At 35.9% G+C, this 20,142-nt stretch overlaps 1 protein-coding gene across 2 annotated transcripts in view; it reads right to left on the bottom strand.

Moving 5' to 3' along the window:
- Positions 1 to 20,142, bottom strand: part of RNGTT (RNA guanylyltransferase and 5'-phosphatase) — a 170,440-nt gene that overhangs the window by 78,953 nt on the left and 71,345 nt on the right. For both annotated transcript variants that reach the window (XM_053973871.1, XM_053973872.1), the window contains exon 12: positions 11,430 to 11,498. In XM_053973871.1, the coding sequence (XP_053829846.1) occupies positions 11,430 to 11,498 (69 nt within the window). The remainder of the gene's footprint in view (positions 1 to 11,429; positions 11,499 to 20,142) is intronic.

Genomic DNA, 20,142 nt, shown 5'->3' with positions numbered 1-20,142 from the left:
AAGACACATAAAAGTAAAATAAATTTTTTAAAAATATAAAAATATATAATTACATGTAATGACACATTACCTGCTGTTACACAAAAATTTAAATTTTTTATCAACCAACGCAGCAACCAAAACCAGCTGAACAACTAGCATTGTAACTGCTCTCCATGGAGATGGACCAGCTTAGTGCACAGCAATCAGAGCCATGGGAATGATTTTCAATGAAAATTTATTTGACAAATTCGGTCCTGTTTGTGAACTATCTGTATGCAGTTCATGACTCTGACCAAAAAAAAAAAAAAAAAAAAAAAAAAAAAAATCCTGATTAATTTTGTGGCAATGCTTGTTGGCCCATTTTCTGATCTGATGACCAATGCAAAGTTTCACTTCCCTGACTGTTACTAAATACAAGGCATGTGGTACTACATGTCCCTTCCATCCAGAAACTGAAAAGGGTCCGTAGTGCAAAGAGGTACAGAAATACATTACCTCTGACATTTTTGCAAGTAAAATACCAGGTCTTGCAAGCATAGAAAAGAGAACTCATCCTGCAGAATTTTTTTTAAATGTCAACAAATAATCAAAAAATTATTCATCTGGTTATTCATATGCAAATTATAAAATGTTACACTTGTTCTTTTACTGGTTCAAGAACTTCAATGAAATATAAAGTTTAAACTGAATCCTGTAACAATGAAAAGCATCATGACTGTATTACTGTAATACTTAAGCTGTCTGAAAATAAATTAAAATAAATAAATTTACCAGTCTTTGTACATGGAAGTAGTCCCATGCTCTCTATATATTTTAGAGAGTAGAGCTGATTCTACTCAAAAATCAAGCATCCTAGTGCTTAAAAAAAAAAAAAAAAAAAAAAAAAAAGCTCTGAAGGTTTCCAAAATATAATCTATACAATATGGTCCACTACGTACATGTTTGCCTTACAGAAGAATCTGTATTACTTGAAACTCATACCTTTAAAAAATATTCTGTAAATAACAAACAAAGCAATAATGCTTTTGTCTACTGGCCTTTGTCTACTGGCCTTGGAGTTAGAAGAGTAGAGGGAAGGAACCCCAAAAGCCAAATATGAATTGACTTTGCTTGATGTTAGTTGATGGTAAGACTCCTGCAAAGGAATATGCTGCCTAAAAACTAGCAAATACTGACCTCTGCCAGTCTCTTCTTCAACTAAATTCACATATTTTCCTCATCATCATATGCATCAGACAACTTGCAGAACAGATTTAAGTAGGAAACTGGAATTTTACATTTCATACTTGAAGAAAAAAGGAACAACCTTGAAACTCTTATTTTGTTAATCACATAGCAAACTTCTTTTTTCACCTGTTTTGAGCTCTGAGCACTATGATCACTGGATCCTGTGATCAACTTACATTTGTTAAACAGTTGTTTCTAAAACTATTTAGAATTATCCCTTATTCCTCTGGTTCCTTTTTCTCATTACCAGCAGAACAAGCCATATTTTCCCTTAAAAATGGCAACATCAATTCACTGTCTGACAAGTCCCACAGATACACATTTCAATTGCTCTCATAAGTTAAAAGCTCTCTAGAGAATCTCATGTTGCTTAAAATACATTTTGTTTCAGTGGTTGGATGAATATACAGATGCAAGATCTCCCTGGGATGTCTAGTGATCGCTGTTTGGAAACAAGCAACCTACTGTTTGTGAGTTCAAACTTGTCAAAACTTTCAGATAGGATGTAACAAGTGCACTAACTGGTTTTTAAAGAACAATTCAAAGCACACAGAATATCTGCATTTTGGAAATTTGGGAAAATTTCCAGCTAAGACTTCTAATAATTTTCCCCTTTTGGAACAAACCAGCAGACATGTCATAGTTGTACATTCCCCTATTTCAGTGGAAAACTCCTAGAGGAATGTGGAAAAAACCTGAACTTCATTTCAAAAACACAACTAGCAGCATAAAAAGAAAATAAGCTTTTGCTTTGGGAATATGTGTGCTAATTACATAGGAAACTTTAATCAGGTTTCTGTTCTTTGACTTCTATAATCAAGGCATGAAGTCCAGCACTGTCCTTCCACCTCTGTACTTAATAGACCTGTATCATACAATCACATCTGAATTATTCACCACATGCCTCACTGGAAGACAATGAAATTTTCGTAGAAGCATTTTATAACTTTCATATCAAGCTCAAGACTTTCATTTTTAATCATGTTAATGGACTTGGTTCACTATTTTTGTAATATCAAAGGCTAGGCAAGCTGATGAAAGGAACAGAAAGTACAATTACAATGAAACTAAAGTTATTGTCAGTCAAAAGGAGACTGAATTGTCACACAGTGCTCTGTCACACAGTACCTCTCCAGTAAAGAATACTATTCCACAGGTACCTCTGAGCCTTGCAGAGCACTGTTCTGTACAGTATCATGAATATGATTATTTTAAATGTGCAGTCACCAATAAACAGAATGACTTTCAAAGATTTATCTAATAATACATGCTAGCACCTAAGAAAAATATGTTTATAATTAAAAAATTCAGTTACCCTTAGGTGATATTTATCATGTGTTTTCAAAATTGCTGTTTATAAGACCAGTGACCCAGTAAACATTGCAAATTACAAATAACAGGGTAATGTAGAACAAATCATTCTGCTTTTAAAGTAAGTGTCTCTAAATGTTTTGACCATCCAGATACCACAATGCAAGTGTTGATACTCCTCTGAAAGTCATCCTGTTTCGTCACATCTCGTGTATATACATCTTTTTTCTGAAATGCTAGGCTACTGCTTACACTAAACAGCAGGATGGAGATCTAGCTAAATATTCTGTTTATACCAACACCCCTATTTTTGTTTTACTGCTGTGCTCCTGCCTAATAAAGAATGTGAATATTTTATGAAGAACTTTCATGAAAACTTGAAAGGTTTGTTGGCTGTCTTGTTCTGCCATGTACAAAAAAACAGAACTGGGAGAAAACAATCACAACAACCTAGTTCTTCCAGATACTTTGCTAAATCTCTTCAGTTTGATAGAAAGAGTACAGAGGGATCATAAATGAAGTACTCTGTTTATGGATAGCTATTCTATGATCTGAAGAAAAGAGAGTGTTGACAAAATACTTTCTACTGTATTGTCCAGTTTCCAAATCATTCCTGATCTATCAATTTCTTAGTACTGGAGAGATTGCTGTATATTTCAGGATGAGTCAGAACACTGCCATGAACACAAGTGACCACTTCATTAATCCATTCAAGAGCTGAATCAGATGATTCAGTAGAGTTCTCACTGATTCAAAATCAAAAACTCTCTTAGATTTCCCTATGCAGTTATAAAAGAGATTTTTTTTTTTTTTCAAAACTGATCCACAACACATATAAATCAATGTAATTTCTGGAATACAGACCTACTCATTTAAAACAGGTATGTTTTGCAGAAGCTGAACCATTGTGTTGGTATTCTCACCTGAAATCCCATTTACAGTATGTATTCCTAATATTTACCTATTTACTTTACATGCAACCATAGTTAGAAGCATGACAACAAGTGCACTCCACAAATTCCCTGACAGCTGGCTTTGAGACAAAGAAACTATGCAAAAAACATTTCTGAAAGCCTTTATGATTGATGATTCTACAACTTTATTTTCCCAACATTTAAAACAGTAGCAGGCAAAGAAAGTGTTTTTTTCATTTCCTAAACAACACATGCAGAGACATCACCATATATTAATGTCAATTGACAATCCCAAAAATGACTAGTACACATAATGTAGGGAAGATCTTTCCTACTGCCACTGGCAGGAAGAATGATTAAAGTGCACAACAGAAGTTCAAGAACCCATTTAGATAGCACCCATAAATGCAGTTCACTGCCTGAGAAATCAGAGAATGTCAGGCAGTACAGGTTATTAGCAAGCAAATGAGACTCCATACCAATTAAGACCAACACTCTCCTTAGGTAATCAGACTCAAGGCACTGATATCTATTTAGGCTGACATAATAAGAAAGTCAGGTTAAACAATTCTGGCAAATAGCAAATAGGTTTGCATTTCAATCTGAATGTACTTGAGGACCAAGAGCAGAAAGTTAAACAAGAAAAACTTTTGCTACACCCCAACCTCACCATATTTAGAGCTAAAAATTATTCATGAAGGGAAAGAGAGAAATGTAGATATTTTCTGGGGTGTGAGTTATCTCAGGTTCTTGGAAAGTAAGTGGAAATCATAAAAATCTGCTACATTCAAAAAACATGGTACTTGTATCTAAGAGTCTAAATCTAACAATTTAATTAAATAAGGTGTAATTAAATTAATAAGACCTTAATTATTGGTGTTGGGTTAGCATTTCTTAATTTTCTAGTTTTCTGATCAAAAAAAAAAAGGTAGAAAACGAGCCACCCCAAGTGAGCAAAGACAAACTTGAATTGGTATAAAAGTTTTGCTTGTATAGTCACAGAAAACTCCTCAAAGGATTGTTGTGTATTGCTAATATATTTGGGCATGTTTGTAAAGTATATGAAAAAACAGTGTATTTGAGATAGGAACAGCTACTTAAGAGATTAATTGCAAGGAACATTGCCATGGAAATTGAATATAACAACTACTCATAGGCAGAAAAGAGTTGCAAAGCTCAGTGGCATTTTCGGAGATTGACAGCAAGTTCTCTGTTAAAGGAAAACCTACAACTGCACAAAAAGTGCACACTCATATGACAACAGCATCCCCTGACTAGCAACAGATTCAGTCAGGAACATTACTCTTACAGAAGAAATCACATTTACCAAAGAGCTACTCTAAAGATGAAAGGTTACAGTAATGTGGATCAACACAAAAGACTGATGAAAACTATTCTCTCCAGATTCTCCTTTGTTCTGCTGCAAATTCTAGAGAAAAAAAAATCAGGTGGTCTTAGAATCTGTGTTAACAAACTGAAGTGTTGATGTCTTCTCCCAGTGATAGGATGTGTGGGAACAGTTCAAAGCTGTGCCAGAGAGTTTTAAACTGGATGTATTTCTGTACTTGAGAGGATTGTGAAACATTGAACAGGCTTCCTAGAGAGGTGGTCAATGCCCCAAAACTGTCACTATTTAAGAGGCATTTGGTCAGCGTGCTTCATAACATGCTTAAAATTTTGGTCAGCCCTGAAGTGGTCAGGCAGTTGGACGAGATGATCACTGTAGGTCCCTTACAACTGAAATAGTCTGTTGCATTCTATTCCATTCCATTGCCTCCAAATCTTACATGAATCACTACAAAAATAGAAAACTAAATCCAGAAATATGTGTTTGTTAGAAGCAAAAATCTATGCTATTATATTATTCTTCCTAAACCTTTAAATATCAGCTTTGGTATTGAGAGTATATTTGGTATATCTGAGTCTGCCTGAAGCCATTACTTGCCATTGCATCAGAAATACATGACAATAATTGTTACCCCATCACTGATAAACAGGATATCTGAGCTTCAGAAATGAGCCAGCAAGTGACTATGCCTATGATTAAAGATTTACACATCATTTGATAAAATATATACTGTGGAAGAAAAGGCTTTCCAATTATATAGGATTATTTATGACAAACTGGCACTGCTTAATGAAACAAATCATGGAGATATTTTATTTGGTGGTATCTTTTGGAGATATTTAATTCAGTTTTAACTTCAGTGATTTTGGAACAACTTTCACAATGACAGAAAATAACACAGCCTATTTTACAATGGGAATAGCACAAATAATTAACAGGCAACCAAGCATTTCAGATCACCACTAAGTCTGCCAAGGGAAGGGAAGGAAGATATAGTAATAACTCATGCAATGTTATTCAGTTATAAAAACCTATTCATTATTCTTTCATTTTAAAGGCTAAGCTTTCTATTAGTATTCAGTATGGGGAGTTATGTGTTAAATAATTCAGCTGTTCTTTAAAATAACATTTATCTTAGAAGAACAGAGCTCAGCAGCTGCCCTTCGTCCTTCCATCTAAAAATCCCAATTCCACACAACTGGACTTTATTCCTCATCCAAAATGAGAGCATGGAGGAGTACCAAAAAGAAATCAGCCTGAGCCAATGCAAAAATGTAACACAGCTCAGGAGGCAAACACAAACCATAAGATTTTAAATTGTGATACAAGCTTTCCACAGATGTTCAAAAGCTGTCCTTAGGCCTTCTTAACTGATCGCCAGTGAGCGTTCATTTAGTTGGCTAAAGTAAGAAAATAATTCCTACATCCTTTCCTGAAGCAAAGGAAAAGTAATACTTTTAGTCAGCAAGAAAGCTGGTTATTGGAGATTACTAGCATAAAAATTAGACAGTCTGAGATATTCAGCAAAAGTACGATTTACAAGGTAGACGTGAAAAGTAATTTCACTGATGAGTGGGCAGAGGCCAGAGAGCCAATTCTGCCATCAGAAGAGGTCATTGCTGAGATTTTCATTAAAAATACACTGGTAACCTGCAAGTGTTCTAAAACAAATGTAAGAAGTTTCCTGTTTTGAAGCAACGTTTCAAAATAAAGGACTGGAAGCTTCCAAGCTTTACACAAGTATTCAGAGTCTGTAAATAAGGCATGTGGCTTTCACCTTTAAACTAACTCACTCTTCGTCTGGGGCATGATCCCAGGGTGAGATACATGTCCATGAAATTTCCTGTTGCTCTGTTTTACTCCTACTTAGCACTTACCTTCAGGCCCTGCTCTGCCAACCTGTTACAGGTAGAGGAACCAGAAAATTAAACTGATGGAATAGAGCTGATTTAGGCATATTGGAGTTATAATGATAGGATCTTAAGTGGATAGACAATGATGTAAGGAATAAAAGTGTCAGGGAGAAGCAACAGAGAACGGAAATCAAAAGGAACAAGGAAACAGGCTGCTGGATAAAGAGAATGCATGAAGAGAAAAAGAGTAAAGGTAAAGAGTACAAAGGGAAGCAGAGAAGCAATAGTAAGAAGACATTTGTCTCTTGCAATGGAGTTGTTAAGAGTAGGATATGTTAATGCAGGAATTGCAAAAGAATCACACATCACATCAAGCTACTTACAAAGCATTCTTAAAACATAAACAAGGCAAAAATATCCATCACGTCCACTAAACATGCTCTTCTCATGATCTGTGAAAGCTTTCACACTGAGAAGGGAGGAAATCAGAAGGGGATGGGATGCCTCAGCCTCAGCCTTTCAACTGTCACTGTGAAATGAAAGCCTTTCCGTACCCCAAGCAATGCCCAATATAAGTAACTCAAATAACCAATTGATTAGGAATAATAATGCTCAGTTAGTCTGATCTTGCAAAATAAACCAACCTGCACAGGCAGAAAACAATCTCCTTACTCCTTAATGTTGTTTCTACCATCATGGGTCACAGTGCAAAACAATTTCTGCTTCAGTACAACAACCTTGCTATTCATAATAAGAATTTAGATAGAAATACTAACAGGAGAAAACAAACTCTCTTACATCTAACTGAAACCCTAGATTCAGTAGTAAAACTTTTTCACAAATCGTTTTTCATTAAAGCATACCAATATCTCAAAACTGGACTAATACAGAGGCACTTGATGCCAAATCTCTTCAAACCAAAGAGGAAAGTGAGAAAATCGAGAGCTCTTAGAGGCTAAAAGCATATTCACAGATAATTTTGGATATTTTGAGTTTTATTGCAAATCAGAATTAAACTAAACTTCAAGACAACAAAATATTCTTTCTCCATCCATATTGACTCCCAGTATCACTGCTGCCTGTAGCTAGTGGGGAATTGTCCGAGGTTGAAAAGCAGGATGTTTTCTATTGCCATCTGTGTAGCAGTTGTCTTCTGGGCAGTTTTCCTTATCTCCTGTTGATGGGCCCATGGATGTCTCACCACATGACTCAGAGATAGCTCCCTCCAGGAGCAGTTTCTGTTTAACAGGTGATCAAGGACCCACCCATGACTCAGAATGACATCAGCCCATTGTGACATGCTCTGCCCAGGGGGGAGGAGCTAAGCATTCCCACCTCAATATATTCTGGGATTTTGGACAGAAAGGCAGCCTTCCCACAGGTTTCCAAGAGGACACAGCTGGGCGTTCCACTGGATGACTACACCTTTTCTACAGGACCACTGCTCCAACAGAACCACATTTGCCACTCCAAGAGGTCTGCAGCCACTCCAATTTGGACTGCTACCAACATGCTGGCCAAAGGGGTGTCAGGTTGTATTCTGACTTTGTCAGTGGTCTTCCTTTTGTATTATTGCATGTATTTTGTTTCTTTTCCCTTTTCCCAATAAATTGTATTTCTGACTTGGAGTCTCTCACTGGTTTTGCTTTCAAACCAGAACAGGAATATACATATACTCAGATCTGGATGCCTTTGTCTAAGATCAGAGGAACACCTCTGAGTAAACCAGGGCACAGGAGAAGGGAAACTCAGAAAAGACTTTCAAACAGTATGAACTAATAAGCACAATATTCCTTGTAGTAAATAGTTAACTTCTGCATTCTGCTTCACCTATCAAAAATATGGCAAGTGTGGGTAATTTTCCCCAAAGAATTTTCTGTCTGTACATGTTGACATTCTGTTTATCTTCCTCTGCTGCCACTTCATTCTTCTTTGTGATTTTGCTTCAATTCCTGTCTACATTTGTGTACTCCTCAAAACACACACTGGATTTCAGGAGCTCCCAAAAGATATTCTTGAATTTCCCTGATCTTCTCAAACTCAGCATCGTTTCTGTCTATCCATTTTTTCTGCAAGATCAATTATGTCAACAAATATGGTTCTTCATTTTCTTCTGGATATGTCATGGTCTCTTCACTTGAGACAACAGGTTTTATAAAGGTCTCTAACTCTCACAATAACCAAAGTTCAGGGTTCTATATCCCAATCAGCAACAGGAGGTTGTTGTTTTCTCTCTGACAAGACCTGATAGATCATGCATTCAACTACAACACAAAAATTATTTTAGTTAGTATTCTCAAGAGGTCATTCATGCACTGTTACACTGTTGCTCTTGTATTGTTGCCTATTTATTTATTCCCTCTGTATCACATAACAAAAAAAGCCATCTCTATCAGCTTCATCCTTTTCAGTTATTCAGCTTTAATGCTTCTTTCCCAAGTAACAGGACTACAATAATATTTTTCACTCTAAATATATTACTGTAGTGGAAAACCAGCACAATTACGTATACTTTCTCAACTAAGAAAGTTATCACACTGAGAAAACTGCATATTGCTTCATCCAAGAAAATCAGTTTAATAACAGAAGCAACAAACTTACTCAGAACTCCATAAACTCAGAAACAATATTAAAATCTGAACATTAAATTAAATAAACATATTAAGATGAATAACCTTTATAAGCATTTATAAAAGAAAATTGTTTTAGTTGGGTTATACATTTTTTAGTGTGCTAAGTAAGAAAACACAAGTTCTAGAAACAAAACATATCAGATATTGATTTCCTGTAACAGTGACTAAGAGATAAATTCTTCACTAAGTTCATTTCAACTAGAAAAGGTAATTACAAATTCAGCTGTAGTAACTCTGCTTAGCTTAACCTCCAATTTTCAGAGAAGTGCTTCTGAGAAACTTTTACAATTGCTTTAGATTCTAACTGTATCTAAGATATCATCAGGATTTCTTATGAAAGTTTGAACTCTCTTTACCCCAGTAGTTCTGCTTTAAATTGGAAACAGCTATGTATTAAAAAAAAAAAAGAAAGGAAAAAAAAAAAGTGGCCTAATTGCTTAATTAGCTAATGTAGACCTTGAAATAGAGAGGTTTATCTTATTTCCAGATGGGAGTGTCATCACTCCTTGCTAAGATCTACAGTATAGGAAAGTAGACCAGGAAAAATATGTTTCAACTGGAAAAGTATACACATGTACTTTCCACGAGTAACTGGAAGGGTAGAAATATCAGTCAGAAAAATCAGTCAAATTATCAGAAATAATTGAAAACAATTCCTTGCTTGATTCAGTCAACACACTGGAGGGAAGGGACGCCATCCAGAAGGACCCTGATAGGCTTGAGGTGGGCTTGTGCAAACATCCAAGTTCAACAGGGCCAAATACAAGGTCTTGCCCCTGGGTCAGGGCAATCCCAAGCACAAACACAGACTGGGTGGAGAATGGATCAAGACTTTCTCCCTGGGGAGAAAGACTTGGGGGTGTTTGTGGACAAAATGCTCACCAGAAGCTGGCAGTGTGCACTTTCAGCCCAGAAAGCCAATCATGCCCTGGACTGCATCACAGGAAGTGAAGGCAGCAGGACAAGGGAGGTGATTCTGCCCCTCTGCTCTCATGAGACCCCAGCTGGTCTGCTGCGTCCAGCTCTGTGACCCCCAGCATAAGAAAGACAGGGACCTCTTAAGAACAAGCCCGGAGAAGGGCCACTGAGATGATCTCAGGGCTGGAACACCTCTCCTACAAAAACAGGCTGATGGAGTTGGGGATGTTTAACCTGGAGAAGAGAAGGCTTCAGGGAGACCTTAGAGCAGCCTTCCAATATCTAAGATGGGCCTACAAAAACAGATGAAGAGGGACTTTTGACAGGGGCATGCATTGACAGGATAAGAGAGAACATCTTAGAATTCAGAGTAGGTTTAGATTAGATATTTGGAAGAAATTCTTTATTATGAGGGTGGTCAGGCACTGAAACAGGTTGTCCAGAGAAGCTGTGGATGCTCATCCATGGAAGTGTTCAAGGCCAGGCTGAATGGAGTAAAAGGTGTCCCTACCCACTCTCTGGCAGGGGACTGGAATTAGATAATCTCTACAGTCCCTCCCAACTCAAACCATCCTATGATTTACAGGCTAAGAAAAAAGCCAAGATGGATGATACTACAGCCATGATCTATGCCCATATACAGTACACACTGCAGTGTATCCACTGTATATGATGCAACAGGAGGAGTAATAGAATGGATGAGGCCATGCTAGCTTGAGAACCACTTGCATTATTTTTTCCAGTTGTCTGTAGTACTTCTGGTAACTTCTCCCCAGGCCACTAATACACCTTTACACAGGCAGACATGGCTCAAGAATTTATCATGCTTCAATTGCACTAAAACAACATGAGTCACAAATTTTAATGAAATTTTAATGTGTGAACACCCTTGAAAAAAGCAAAATAACATGAGAGCTCAAATCAATGGTTGAAAGACTCATGGAATGCATGCAGTCATAGAAAATCCTAAACAGAAAATTATCCTAATAATTCCTATAATCCTAAATAGAAAATTATTTAGCAGCACACATCCATAGTAGATACTCTAAAAAAACTACCACTGTTGATTAGTAAGAAATCACACATACTACAAATGAGATAGCAACTAGTCAGAAACAACACTGCAAAGTAATCCTGACCAAAACAAAGATTAGCTAGCTAGTAGATGGATGAGTGGGGAGGGAGAGCAAGAATTTCATCTGGAACTAAAGGGAGAAAAAAATCCATTCTTTATGCTACTTACTCCTGTAGGCTGAAATATCAGTCCATCCACTTCATGGCTAACTTCTCTGGCAAAGTTTCCTTCCAGGAGCTGTAGAACAAAAGAGAAAGAAATCCTTTTTCCATAGAGAAATGCACATCAAAGTGAGTAGTAGTGGATTATATGTTACTACTGCAATCATTTGCCAGTAAACAGCTTATTTATGGTTTAACATTAGAGCTTGGGAAATGTCAACGTCAACAAAGTAGCAGTTTCTACAAAGAATACTCAAGGCTAGAAATACTTAGAAACCAAGATGATTCTATATACTAGAAAACTAAGAAATATAAATTCTAATACAGGACACTACAGTCATTTGTGGGCAAATTAAAAAATTCGTTTTCCATTTTAACACACAAGTAGCACTTTAGATTGAACTTATTTCCTGAAAAATACTTCAGGGCATCATTTGAAATTCATGTTTGACAGACTTCTTAACTGGGGCATAAACCAGTAACACAGATACATGACTGTAAAACCAACTCTTTGAATTAATTTGTATCTTGAATAAAAATATTGAATATTCTATTTAATGCTTTCAAAGACTGTGAATTCTGTATGGAGGTAAATATATCCATCAAGATAAATTTACCAGAGAAAAACCATCTAATTAAACAAATTACTGAAACAGCTAGTCAACAGTTATGAAAATTGATGATATACTTCTATACTAAATTCTGACTTGCCTAAGGAAAAGCAAATGACCAAAGAGAATTACAACCGACATGTAATTGCAAAAATTAGGAGAATTACCAAAATATCTCTTTATTAACTTCAATTTGTTTAACTGTTGAGATGAAGAATCTGTCCTGAAGTTGTAGATACTTTTGGTAATATTTGAAAAAACTTTGGCGTAAAAGTAACCACACAGTGATAAAACATAGCAAATACGGAATCAGTAAATCACAGTCAGTTTTAAAAGCATAATTTTGGCCTGGTCAAAAATCTTGTACAGAAAATTTTGTACCATTTTCTTTCTAGAGCTCAACTTAATAACCTGCTGACCAAATTATGACTAAATTATTCAAATGAAGTCAATAAAGTATGAAAGGAGCTGAGAACTAACATTTGTATCCTACTAAGGCTGTACAAGTAAAAGCAATGCAATTTTATGTTCCGTGGATCAAAAACCTGATGGCCAAAAGCTTCAAACAATAATGATTCTACATATTTCACTTAAATCTGTAACTGTTTGCACAGAATGACAGAACATTTTGCTATAAGAAGCTAGCTTTTTCTCTTACCCAGTCATTAGCCTGTATTTGTGCCTGTATCTCCAACAACAAAGAAAGCTCTCACTATTCAACTTTTAGATACAATTTCACTGGAAAAAACACACTATGAGTGTGTTTTCTACTCAAGTGGAAAAACACTTTAAGAATATTTAATTCCGAGTAAGAAACTATCCAATGAAACACAATTTTTCAGAAGATAAAATCCCTAATTGAAACTTGAAGCTGCACCTTGCTGTTATAACCTATCGCTATCTTGAAATTTACAGCTGAAGCTCACAGTGTAATGCATCTGCTACCATATGACTACACAAAATAACAATACAATAACCCCAAATTCTTTCATAAATCTATTGTTAGTCTTTGTTTTTATTAGAGCAATGAGTGCATTGGAAAAACATTTAAACACAGGTCAAAAAGTTTTTTAAATAGTGGGGTTTTTTAATTTCTACACAAACTAAGTCTTCCATGGATCACTTACAAGTTACTTAGCAGTTCCAAAACTGATTGGCCAGTCATCTGTAATAAGAGTATGCTTCAAACTTACAAAAATGCACAAGACTGATTTCATTAAATTCAGGTACCAAAAAACCTCTCACTGAATAACGTTAATATTAAGGAATAATGATATTTAAACCAAACAAACAAATAAAAAACCAAGCAAATAAAAACAAAACAGAAACTTCAAACTAGTTGAGACTAATTTTTATGTATTTCTGACTAACTTATCAAAAGGCATTAACCAAAGTGGCAAAGAGAAAAATCAATCACCTCTATTTCTGCCTCTTTTTGAACTTGTTAAGGGAATTACAATTTGAGGAGACAGTTACTTCAGTGCTGGACTTACAAAACTGAATTATGCATTCCATCCCAAAATAAAACTTAAGAATATAGAGACAATCTTCGAAGTTGAGTATGTGCAAAAGCAGAAAATAATTATCATGCTGTTTGGCAACTCTCTCCACTCTGGTGAACATGTAGTTTTTGAAAACTACATTCAAGTACTATTACAACTTGATAAATGGAGAGGAAAATATAAATTAATTTTTTTCCATTTCAGAAATACATTCTGATACTTTTCATTCACTATTTAGCCAGAATTAAAAAATGTAAAGGCATCTGTCCCATCAAGCTCCCATCCAGTTTCAGAGTCAAACATGTTCTGTTTGGAGGTCCACAGCATTTTCACTAAAACAGCTCCTCCCAAGTGTCAATTAGACATTAAAGACAAAAGGACTTTAAATCCAGAGCAAGCCTCAACAGATCACTACCCTTCTTTGTACTCCCAGTTATCCTGCTTTCATTCTCATTAGATCAATTACATGTATTTGAATGATAAGACTCTCTCTAGAAAGGAATTTTCACTAGAAAGGATTAGTAACTGGGGGAAGGGAACGGAGGAAGGAATGTACATTTTCCCTGGCATTATTCCCATAACAATTTTCTTGAGAATTAAACTCTGTAAAGGATGTCTGTGAACAGCAGAATACACAGACATTGAATACTGCAGAAGGTTTGGAATGACACTGAAATGAGCAGAAAAGGAATGTTTGACATACAAGCAAGTACTTTTTTCTCTAAAAAAAGTTGCATTTCTTCAGTTTATGAACTTCAAATGCAAATGTCATGGTTCATCTTTTAAAAAAAGTTGTTCAACATTCCACATGTTCAAATTTCTAATTAACTTGAACAGAATGGTCTTTTTTAATCGGTGCCATGATAAATGGCACACCTGTTTGACTGGGATGACTGCCATGGATCAGATAAAGTGCAATGCATCTCAATGACATTTTATAAAAGATGGGTAAATGATGCATGTGAACCAGCTCTTCTGGCATCCAATTCCATGTTGCCTCATGGCATTTATTTCCACCTGAGATCCTCTTTGTTCACTCCTTTCAGCTTCCTTCTTCCCCATGAACACTGCAATAAGCCATATACTCATATTACAGTTTATTATTTAAAACTTTTCCTTTCATACTTTTCAACTAAATTTAAAATTATCCCTACATCTAATAACACTTCTCTAAGAAAAAGAATGGTATAATTGCATGGATTGAGTGGAGCTGTACAATGAGTAACAGGATTTCTCCTTGCTCCTTAACCACTGAGAAGAGCAGCAAAAGAGCACTAATAACTTGCTGAAGCTGATTTTGCTAAAACACTGAACCAGCCAGCAGTTCTTCTGTAGATAATTGAAAATTCACGCTTTAGAGATCTCTCTGTACTTATACCAACAAAGAAATCACTTTGCTCCTTCAGCAGGAAGGGGAGAAAATTTAGGTGCGTACAGATTCCATACAATGCTAGTAGGTATCTATTCAGTATTACTATTTCAGTAATGAAAATTACTGTTTTGGTATTTCTGAGCCAAGACACATAATTCTATGAGTTCACAGATATTACATTATTCATAAAATAAATAAGTCCAGCAGGTACTACTGTGCCTTTTCCTTTCCCTTACCAAAAAAAAAAAAAAAAAATCTCATGGAAACACAACACAATGTGAATTATGAAGATTCTAAAATATAATGAGGACTCTGCAAAGTCATACTGACTTTCTAAAAAAAATTTACTACGGTCCTTGTACACACATCAGTGTCACAATATGCAAATACTGCTAACCATTTAGTCTGAATTTCTGATTCAAAACTGACGCTGCTTGCTAGCCTCCTGAAATACTCAGGGATACAGAAAAAATCCCTTTGAATGTTATAATACAAGACAAATACATGTCCCTTTTCCTTGCTTTTTCACTTTCAGAACTGCTATATGCTTCACTTCAAGTCAAGATAGAACAACTCTGCCTGCAGTCCCTATGGAGTTTTCCAGATCCACCTTCAAATTACTGGTCATCTCAACCTGTTCACTCTACAGAGAGCTGTAACAGGGAACATACTTCACTCTAAAGTATTAGTTACAAATCAACTATTATTTGAATTGCCAGCCAGAACATCAAACACCTTCATACATGGGCCTACTGTCATTGCTAACTTTACAGAGCCAGCATCTTCATCGTCTTAGGTTTCAGTCCAACTTAAAGGACCATCCCTTTCTCCAAGGATGACAGCCCTCTCCATCAGCCTCAAAGAAATTCTCACATTCTGACAACTGTTGAGTTATATAAACATGAGCTCATACATCTCTGTAGATAACCTACTACATAAATCTTCATGAATCCTGTTTTTGAATGACATCAGAAATCCCACAGAATTACTTTTATGCTAAGATCATTTAAAATAATGCAAAAATACTCTGGCTCAGATTCATCCCAACTATCACATTTGCCAAAAATAAATCAGTCTGTATCAGGCAATGATGGAGCTATCACCCAAACTACTAACATTCTAAACTCCAGCTTTCAAACAGTATATTTTGAAAAGGAGGCCTCCTGAAAAAGAACTAAGCATGCATTTGGTGGGGTATAACCTTCCTTTCAGATGACACACAGGCTGCTGTGCAATGCTTCAAAATATTATCAAATGCATATTATCAAATATCAAGTGAGGGAAGTGGTTCTCTAAGCTATGGCTGTAGCTCCTTCCTCCTCACCAGGATCTTTCCAGTTTCCCCTGTCCTGCAGTCTTCTTTGGTTTGTTTTGTGTCTAAAAGCAGAGAAGGTATCAAGAAAGGAACAGCTGCTTTCAGTCTCAAAGCAAAAAATCATCAAATAGCATGTGAGTAACTATGTCATAGGGGAGAAAAGTTACATATATTATTTAAAAATTAAATGCAGAATCTCAAACTTTCCACAAATAGAAGTTGGCTAGTTCACATTTTAACAGAAATAAAGCCCAAACCAAAGTCTTCTGAGAAGGTTTGACTTCGTTTCACTGAGTGTATTACTACAAATACATGGTATAACTTTCAAAATAAACTTTAGTGACTCTGGGGAATTCATGATTTTGGGAATTAAAGGGAGAACACACCTTCTGAAGTATAGATTTAAAAAAGGGGAAAAAAAAACAAAAACAAACACATGAAACTCAATCCATGCAGACTTTTATCTTTTTCACATTCAGGATTCCAACAACTCATCTAACATTTAACATTTATTTGTTTTAGCAAGTAAAACAGCTGATCTAAACAAACCTAGTGTAAATTAACAATCTGGGGGCAGATGGGAGATGATCAAAGACACATCTCTGGCAGTTCTATTGCTTCCTATCCTCCCTGTCCAAACCAGACATAATCTGGATCATCATTTCAGACTAACTTTCAGACAGCTATGAGGATGAATCCTCCTCTCACGCATATTTAAGTTCCTCTTCAAGTGATATGCTCAAGTGCCAAGTAATTTATTTAGAAAGCTCTGCAATCTCAAATTACAGCATGCTGTGATGGAGAACCACAATCTTCATTAAGCTGTCCAACGAAGTACTGCCTATGCAATTAAAATATTAATTCCTATTTCTCAGCATGTTTTTTTCTTCCTTCAACTTTTCTTCCTTGCTCCTCTTTTTAGACTCTGACCAAGACATCTCTTAAAGGTTTTTTTTTTAGAAACAAGGTTCACTTTTCAAATATTTCACAAGGAAGCATATGCAACTCTTCAAATATTTCAATGTGTCCTCAAAAGATATCCCACAGATACCATGTTTTTATCAAATGAAACCATGCCATTTAGACTACAGAGAATATTCCAGAAAGGCCACAGCAGCAGAAAAAAAAAAAAAAAAGAAAAAAAAGAAAAGAAAAAATGCAGTCCCTGTTCTCTTTCACAGGAGTCTCCTTTCAAGGAGATCTCTGCATACTTGAGCACTTGCCTAAATATTTGACCAGCCAATGGCTTATTACAACTGGCTGCTTGCCTCAAAGTGGCTCCTTCCAAGTAACTCTGAAGATCCTGAAATCACAGCCCATGGTCTCAGGAGTGTGACTTAACACATGGTCATAAAGTAAAGATTTCTACTTCATTGTCAACATTCATTTCCCTCTCAAAACCACAAGTGATCTCTCATTTATATGATTTCAAGTTTTCCCCCAAGTGACCTATAAAAATGTTGAAAAGCAGATTTTCAATAATTTAACATGACCTGGTTTCCCCTGCATCAGTCTCATTTCCTAATCAAAATATGATATGCTACCTTACATCAAATAAATGGGGTAAGAACAATATCGGTTGAAGTGTATCTGCATCAGGGTAATGTCCATTCTATAATGCATCCTCCTTCTTTAGTCATTGTATTTAGCTATATTTATCTTACCAGCAATAAAAGGCAAGAAAGAAAATGCATCATAATAACTGAGAGTACAGTTAGAAAACCACAGCTTATACTAAATATTCTTAAGCTAATATGCTAAGAAAAAATCATGAAGCAACAAAATATTTCCTGGCCCATGTCAATGATCTAAAATATGCATAAAGGAAAAGTAGGATCGAAAACTGTAGAAAATAAATTAAAATCTGAGCTCTCTAAGAAGTAATTGCTTAAAGAAGTTTCCTATGCTAATTAGGAACTGACACATATTGAAGATAACTGCTACATTTTTAGTAAACCAGTGAAATTATCTACTTTGCCCTAACTGTATAAGGAACACCAAGTATAAAATTCTCACTTGCTCATTACTTAAAAAGAAATTTCATGCTTTTGGGCTGTAAAATCAGGGCTGTAAAACTGTATGAAAATCCTTGAAAAAATTCATGCTCAAAGCTCAAATCCTAGCTTTCACACAGCCATCCAACTCAAGATGCTAATTCTAGACAAAAACAGAGAAAAGCTGCAAACATTATTATGTCTGTATGAACACGTACATATTGCAAGTACTTGATATCAACCAGTAACCCAGTAACTAAACAAAAAGAGCAAAAGTAAACTCTCAAGGTTCACCTGTTTAACAAAATCATCAGTATTTTGAACTGTGTAATCTCTGGCAACAGCTGAATCATATGGTGATGAAAAACACATCAAATGACTGTGTAAAGATGCATGGGAATTTTTTCAGTTGATAAAATTTAAAAATATATACTTTTTATAAAATATTATTTTATGGAAAGCCTTTCAATTTGTTAATTTACTAGAAGCTCTGAAATCAATCATACTGAAAGACTAAAAATAACCTCTTTACCAAGTTAATCATACAGAACATTTTGGCTCAAAAGACATGAAAAACACCTAATTATGGCAATAGATTTGTTCCCTATAAGAATGAAAGCAGATAATGGCAGCATTGTGAGACTGATGTTCACTAATATGATCAAGAGACTAATTATTATCCATGAATCATTTGTAGCATTCAAAACTTGATTAATGTCAGGTCAAGTTTAACATGTGATAGGTTTTATTAGTAATGCTCAGCTATCCCACAGCTTGTCAATGTACACCAGTGCCATCTGTTAGGTGTACGAATAGCCAACAGTCACAACAAAAACACATTGGCAACAACTGGTCACTGAAGTATGTGTTAAGAATTCCATAAGGAATACCCTAATTATTTTAAACACAATAGACCAGAATCCAGTACTAAAGACTTGCTAAAGATAGGAAACTTGTAGCCCAAAAAAGTGAGCATGTGAGGCATGTTTTTGTCTTTTGAAAGGTCAATCGAAGGTATGTTTAATAATATTGAATACTTCACAGTCTGACCAGTTTCTAGCAACAAATATTTTTTTTGCAAGAGGAGTATGCAAGAGAGTAGCTTCCTCTCTACACTCCTCCATGGATGTTTAGCAAGCATTCCTGTAGAGAATACACTTTTTTACCCTTTTGAGCATCACTCATGGTATTCAAATACATATGGTCCTAATGGCTCATCTAGCAAAACACTGTTAGAGGATGCTCAATCTGAAATTCATATTCCACACAAAAAAAAAACCAAAAAAAATTCACTTACAGCCTTCCATTTGTTTTAATTACACATTATGGCAAGAAGAAATCCTTTTGTGGGAGGGTCATTTTCTAGTATTTCCCAGCACTTTGTGGAGGGATTTACCGGGGTCACCTCTCCCATGTACAGCCCATTACAGCAGGACAGAAAGTCACCTGGGCACTTCCACTGAACCTCCACAGCTCTGCACTAGTAACAGTGTGAGCAGCAAGGCTGAAATAACATGAAGTGGCAACAGACAGGTGCACGCACAGAGAGGAAGGAAGGTGACCTAATTCTGGGTTTGCTCTGGCAACTATGTACTCTCCTCTGTCTACATCTAGTTAGAAACTCAGCAGGAGCATTGAAAGAAACATTTTCGTATCTCATCACTACAACAGCCCTCTCAGACATATTATAAGCAAGTTCTCATTTGATGGCCCTCTTGCATTCCAAGAGGATGAAGCTGAAAGGCTGGATCTGGGCTGCCACTGGTACCTGCATTCTGCACTTGAGCTCCAAGTATTCTGTTTCCTGCAGAAAAGTGTGATGTGCAGGGCTCCCAGACTCCTTTGTGTCTAATATGTAAAAGTTAAATATGCTGAAGATTTAATGCTAGTCATCAGACCCATCAGACCATAGACCAAAAATAACAT

This window comes from Vidua macroura, chromosome 3 (assembly GCF_024509145.1).
Source record: "Vidua macroura isolate BioBank_ID:100142 chromosome 3, ASM2450914v1, whole genome shotgun sequence".
Classification (NCBI taxonomy): Eukaryota; Metazoa; Chordata; class Aves; order Passeriformes; family Viduidae; genus Vidua; species Vidua macroura.
The sequence above is the reverse complement of the archived record's forward strand: the minus strand, read 5'-3'. Positions and strand labels throughout refer to the sequence as shown.